General features: G+C 38.9%; 1 protein-coding gene across 1 annotated transcript in view; it reads right to left on the bottom strand.

Moving 5' to 3' along the window:
- Nucleotides 1-2,348: 2,348 nt before the first annotated feature.
- LOC119308063 (stromal 70 kDa heat shock-related protein, chloroplastic-like) overlaps nucleotides 2,349-6,297 on the bottom strand; it is an 8,109-nt gene continuing 4,160 nt past the window's right edge. The window contains exons 4-8 of the mRNA XM_037584183.1: nucleotides 5,352-5,494; nucleotides 5,167-5,265; nucleotides 4,857-5,046; nucleotides 4,073-4,471; nucleotides 2,349-3,072 (exon numbers count right to left, since the gene is read on the bottom strand). Coding sequence (XP_037440080.1) covers nucleotides 2,668-3,072; nucleotides 4,073-4,471; nucleotides 4,857-5,046; nucleotides 5,167-5,265; nucleotides 5,352-5,494 — 1,236 coding nt within the window. The 3' untranslated portion in view covers nucleotides 2,349-2,667. The remainder of the gene's footprint in view (nucleotides 3,073-4,072; nucleotides 4,472-4,856; nucleotides 5,047-5,166; nucleotides 5,266-5,351; nucleotides 5,495-6,297) is intronic.

Below are 6,297 nucleotides of genomic sequence, written 5' to 3'. Positions count from 1 at the left end.
TTACGTAATTATGAGGCCGCCGATGATAAAACTACTAACACAACTAATATGAAGGTACCATGCCGACCATATTGAAGTTATCCGCATGCAATTTTATCGTCATCACGTCGTCCATGCTAGATGTACCAACACAATGATTAAGTAGTTATCATGCCATCCATACTAAAGTTACCAACATAGCAATTATGTACTCCCTCCGTCCCAAAATGTAAGACCTTTTCTGCGGGCTAACACATTTTGGACGGAGGGAGTAGTTATCAGGACGCCCATGTATAGGGTCTGTCTTGATAAAGTTACCAATGTAACAATTATGTACTTATCCAACCATTCGAGCTACAATTATCAACACGAGACAACTATAGTTACCACCCACCCATACTATAATTACCAACATGACGACTATGTAGTTACCAGCCATATGTTCTAAAGTTACCAACATGAGAAAACTATAGTTATCAGGCTACCCATGCTAAAGTTACCAACATAAGACAACTATAGTTATCAGGCTACCCATGCTAAAGTTACCAACATAAGACAACTACAGTTATCATCTACCCATGTCATAGTTATCAACATACTAAATATGAGACAACTGTAGTTACCAAATGTACATGCCACAGTTGTCCAGCGTGTTAGGTCGCATTCAACATTGTAGTAGTGATGTAATTACATTGATGTTTGCGGCAAGACCTTGTTTTGGAATCGTGAACTATTCACGAGTAGTTCGACGACGCACATAATGTTTACCGGTAACAACATGGGTAACTCTTGTAGTACCGAATGATAACTTTCAGCCTAATCAATCACTGAAACATTGCTAAAAAGTTCCAATTTTCATGTCCGGTAACTTTTGTGTGAACATGCTGGTAATTTACATACTGCAGCTTGGAAATTTTTAAAATGAAAAAATAAACATCAAAACATACCAACATAAAACTCAGTTTCAAAGGTTTCACTGCGATGGATTTAATGGTGAAAAGAAATTTTGAGCCAGATCCACAATTGAGCTACAAATTGAATATTAAATTTTGATGAAATCTTTGCTAGCATCGTCTTTCTTTTCTGATGCATGCATACATATGCATGTGGAGAGAAGGGTGGGGGACCGTTTTATATCCGGTGAGTCACGTATTGCAACTTGGTAACTTCTGACCCCAAAAAACTGGTCAAAACATACCGGCACCGGATAAAGTTTCGAAGGTCCCATAGCAACGGATTTAAAGATGAAAACAGATTTTAAATCGGACCAATAGTTTGAGCTACAATTGTTTTTGGAATTTGATAGAATCTATGATGACATAAGCTTTTCTTCTCTTGTGCATATGGAGCAAAGGGTGTGGGGTGGGGCATTTTATGCCTGGTAACTTATGTGTGAATAATTCACAGTGTAATTTAGTAACGTACATTTGTCAAAAAATGTCATGGAAACATATCAACACGAGATCTAATTTTGAAGGTCTTGCCATAATGCAAAGCGAAGTTCGAATTGCACCGACAATATGAGCTACAAATATTATGAATTTCGAATTTCAATGAAAGCATTGAGGAGATCAGCTTTTATTCTCCAGTGCATATGTGAAGAAGGGTGAAGGAACCAGTTTTATATCTGGTAACTTCTGTCTGAATAACTTTGGTGTACTTACATACCCCCTCCGTTACATATTAATTGTCGCTACTTTGGTACTAATTTTGAATTGGATCATTAGTTGAGCTAGAAATTATTTTGAATTTTGATAAAATATAATATGACATTAGTTTTCTCTTAGTGCATGCATGAATCTACATGTGAGGAGAAGGATGGGGAAACATTCATGCAGCCGAAAGATGACAGGGGAGGGGATGTATTCACCCTGAAAGAGCGTTCAATCTACAAGGGGAGGGGATGTGAATAGATTTTTTATTAAATTCTTCGAACAAACTATTTTTCAAAGAAGTAACAAACCAAACAATAGAAGAATACTGGCTGAAGAAAAGCTACTATAAGCATGCAATCAGGCAAACTCATCAGAATAGAAGATATCACACACTTCAGAATAGCAAGACTGAAGATATTTATTTTATGTATGGCGCATGTACTTATACTTTTGCACCAAACTTTGCAAATGCACATATGCTGCCAAGATAAACATCCACGAATTAGTGAGAATAGCACCTGTGGCGTGCTGAATTTCAGATTCCTTGATGTGTTTCAAAGCAATTGTGCACTTAATAGCAGCTGTCCATTGGAAGTCCATTTAAATCCTTGTCATGTTTAGTGGAAAAACATAAAAGAAAAACAATTATTTCTTCATCAATCAGATGACAAACTCATATCAAGATATGTTCTATAATAAACATCCCAATAGATAAACCATGAAACTTAGATGCACCATGATCTGTTTTATAACGGTAACATTATATACGCCATGAAACTTCGTTTATTGCTGACCTAAACATGGCTAGTTTACCTTTTTAGGGAATATGCTTCTGTTTCGACCAAAATCCTTTTGCATCTTTGCATTACCAGAGGGGTATACTTGATTCAAGATCACTCTAGCAAACGTTGTTGATTCCTACCGCTACCAAATTTCATATACTGAATAAACAGCTTGTAGATACATGGAGCCGAGATACAAAAATAACATCCTCAACCCTAGAATGCCACTCAGAATATAACTTGACCATCCTTTAATTGCTATCTGTGAAGTCCGCGTCGATAACATCTCCATCATTTGGTCCCTTTCCTGAGCTTGTTGATCCAGCACCAGGCTCAGTTTCAGCATCAGTAGAGCCAGCACCACCGGCACTAGTTTGGTTGTACATAGCCTGTCCGATCTGCATTACCTCCTGGTTCAAAGCCTCCATGGCAGTTTTCATGCTCTGTGTCGATCCACCAGCAATGGCATCTTTCAGTTCCTGGAGCTTTACATCAACCTTCTCTTTCACAGGAGCAGGGACCTTGTCCCCAAGCTCCTTCAGTTGCTTCTCCGTCTGGTACACCACAGAGTCTGCTTGGTTCTTGGTGTCAATAGCATCTCTTTTCTCTTTGTCCTCCTGGGCAAACTTGTCGGCTTCTTCTACCATTCTCTCGACCTGCAAAACAAAATGTCTCAAAAGGCATGTTTATGCACCAGCACAGGCATTTTTTTTCTTTCTTTCTGCAGTGCAGAGCATGCCAAAATATACAATGAACAGATTACAATGGCATCAATTCTTTGTTTGCCTATTAAACCCCACAAGGCTGTACAAGAGGACAAATACACTACCCATTTACTATCCAAGGATTATGTGCAACATACTCCATTTCTCAATATAATGCATATTACGATTCATTAAGAATTCATGGGTTTGACGAATAAATTCCTCTATTATTATATACTTTATTATCGGGCATAAAAGTTAGTATGGCATTAATTCATATTTACAACAACTTATGATTATTAATGTTCACATAAACAAGATATGAGTAGATGGTCAAACCCTTCTCTTCCGGAAACACCACACCTTACATTGTGAGACAGAGAGACTGGTGCATGCATGCATGCATGAAAGTAACATCATAACAGATTTGGTGCGATAAATAGCAACAGAACAGATTGGAAATCAAGGGATAATTAAACATAAGGGCATGTACGATGGTTCTATCTTAGGAATGACAGGTAGGATAAATGATGAGGTGGAGGAAAGAGAAATCATAAGAAAAGGCTTGTCTTATCTTATTTAAGAGAAGTCAAGAGATGATCTCTTAGCACAATATGTCTCACCATGTTTTTAGGAATAGTTAGTTATTGAAGATGAGGCTTAGAGATGACCCATTGTAGACATGTTTTTGTTATCTCTAAATTACATGTCAAGACTTAAGATAAGACTATTATATCAATCATTGTACATACCCTAACACTAAAATGAATTTTAACAACACTGCATACCACTGAGAAAACAAGCGCACTACATTGCTGACATGACAAAAAAAACTAACAAAATTTCATATACTATATTTAGGAATGGAGGGAGTAACTAATTACCAAAACAACGAGAGTTTAGTGCAGTCAGTCACACAAAATGCTGGAAAGCATAATCATTGATAGCATACCTCGTCCTTTGGTAGTGTACTAGCACCAGTGATGGTGATATCCTGCTTCTTTCCAGTACCCTTATCAACAGCTGCTACTGACAGAATGCCATTGGCATCAATGTCAAACTTCACTTCGATTTGTGGTACACCACGTGGTGCAGGAGGGATCCCATCCAGTCGGAAGCTTCCAAGAGACTTGTTGTCCCTGACAAACTCTCTCTCTCCCTGGAGGACATTAATCTCAACACTTGTCTGTCCATCAGCAGCCGTTGAGAATACCTCTGATTTGGAGGTGGGCAGTGTTGTATTCCTGGGGATAATCTTCGTCATCACTCCACCCAACGTCTCCAAACCAATTGACAATGGAGTAACATCAAGAAGAACAACATCCTTCACATCTCCAGCCAAAACTCCACCCTGGTGTTTCAGGCAATAGGGTAATACATGAGGTGTTACGTATGTTAAATGTGGTCTTGCACTGTACATGCTTTGGGAGCTACTTGAAATGTAACTAAATTGACCATCGGTACAAGGAAACATGTGTACAAGACTACTATGTGAAACTCTAAAAAAAGGACTAGAGATTATGCTCCGCAAAGAGCAACAAAAGGGCAGCCCGGTGCACGTAGCTCCCGCTTGTGCAGGGTCCAGGCAAGGGTCCGACCACTTTGGGTCTTTTGTACAGAGCCTTTCCCTGCATTTCTGCGAGAGGTTGTTTCCAGGACTCGAACCCGTGACCTCATAGGTCACAAGGTGCAAAGAGCAACAAAAGAAATGTAAATTTGGGGGAAAAGAAAATAACCTGTACGGCCGCCCCAAGAGAAACAACCTCATCAGGGTTGACTGTAACATTAGGATCCTTGCCTGTTATCTTCCTAACAGTTTCTTGCACTGCAGGGATTCGGGTGGATCCACCCACAAGAATCACTTCATCTAGATTACTAACAGATAGCTTGGCATCTTTCAAGGCGTTATTAACAGGAGTTTTAAGCCTATCAATAGAAGACAGAAGTATGTGATGAGTGAAGCCATCAAAAATATGAGAAAATGCAGAACTAGTGCACAAAAAATATTTTATAAGCTTTGCGAATTGATAGAACGTTCATGTTTACCTATCAATCAGATCTGAACACAGTTCCTCGAATTTAGCTCTAGAGAGGGTTGCCTCAATGTGTTTGGGCCCATCAGCAGTAGCAGTTATGAATGGCAAGCTGCAGTCAAAGACATTCAACTGTTTAAAGGAGATATCTTCAGCTGAGGAAATAGAGCACCATACAAAATTTCTGTAGAAAAATACCTAATGTTCGCCTGTGTTAGCGTTGACAATTCCATCTTAGATTTTTCTGCTGCCTCAGTAAGACGCTGAAGGGCTTGTTTATCCTTAAGAAGATCGATGCCTTCATCATTCTTGAAGGTGCTAGCAAGCCAATCTACAATTTTCTGCGTAATCCAAGGATACATTACTAGAAATTGGTGGAAAGTTATCAAGATACTATTAGAAACTGAGTCCACCTGAAGTATGAACAGTACAAGAATACAACACCAAGAGATCTTTTACATGTAATTCGCTTTTAGAAGTTGATGAAATCAAACAAATATTATGTAAAATAGAAAGTAGGTCTACAGATTTGATGAAGCAAGAGTGACCGAGTTCGAGTTTCCCAGGGGTACAAATGAATAAAAATGAATTGATAACGTACAAGTTACAAGATACAGAACTTAAATGAACAAGAGCTTCACGGCTGAAAATGACCCACAAATATATTTAAACAGTGCTATCAAAGCTAACAATTCAGATCATAGAGAAGACAATATTGTACTCCCTCTGTCCCAAAATTCTTGTCTTAGATTTGTCTAAATACGGATGGATCAAGTCACGTTTTAGTATTAGATACATCCGTATCTACGCAAATCTAAGACAAGAATTTTGGGACGGAGGGAGTACAATATTGTGGCCTTATATCTTCATATTGCACAAAACCAAAAAAAGAAAGGGTAACGCTAGGCACCGGACAAGGCCGATGTTTTTAGAAGTATTCACGGTTGCTGCTTGGGGGATCTGGAAGGAGAGGAATGACAAACACTTCAGGGGGATTCAGCCTTCCTTTGATTCTTGGAGGAGCAGGTTCAAGAAGGATTTTGCTATGCTGGTTCATAGAGCTAGGCAGGAGCTGGCTCCTTGCATCACTTCCATTGTCAACTTGCTTTGATTTTCTGTTCGGTTGTGTTGTATAGCTAACAAC

This window comes from Triticum dicoccoides, chromosome 5B (genome assembly GCF_002162155.2).
Source record: "Triticum dicoccoides isolate Atlit2015 ecotype Zavitan chromosome 5B, WEW_v2.0, whole genome shotgun sequence".
NCBI classification, from domain to species: Eukaryota; Viridiplantae; Streptophyta; class Magnoliopsida; order Poales; family Poaceae; genus Triticum; species Triticum dicoccoides.
Note: the sequence above shows the minus strand (reverse complement) of the source record. Positions and strands in the feature narration are given on the sequence as shown.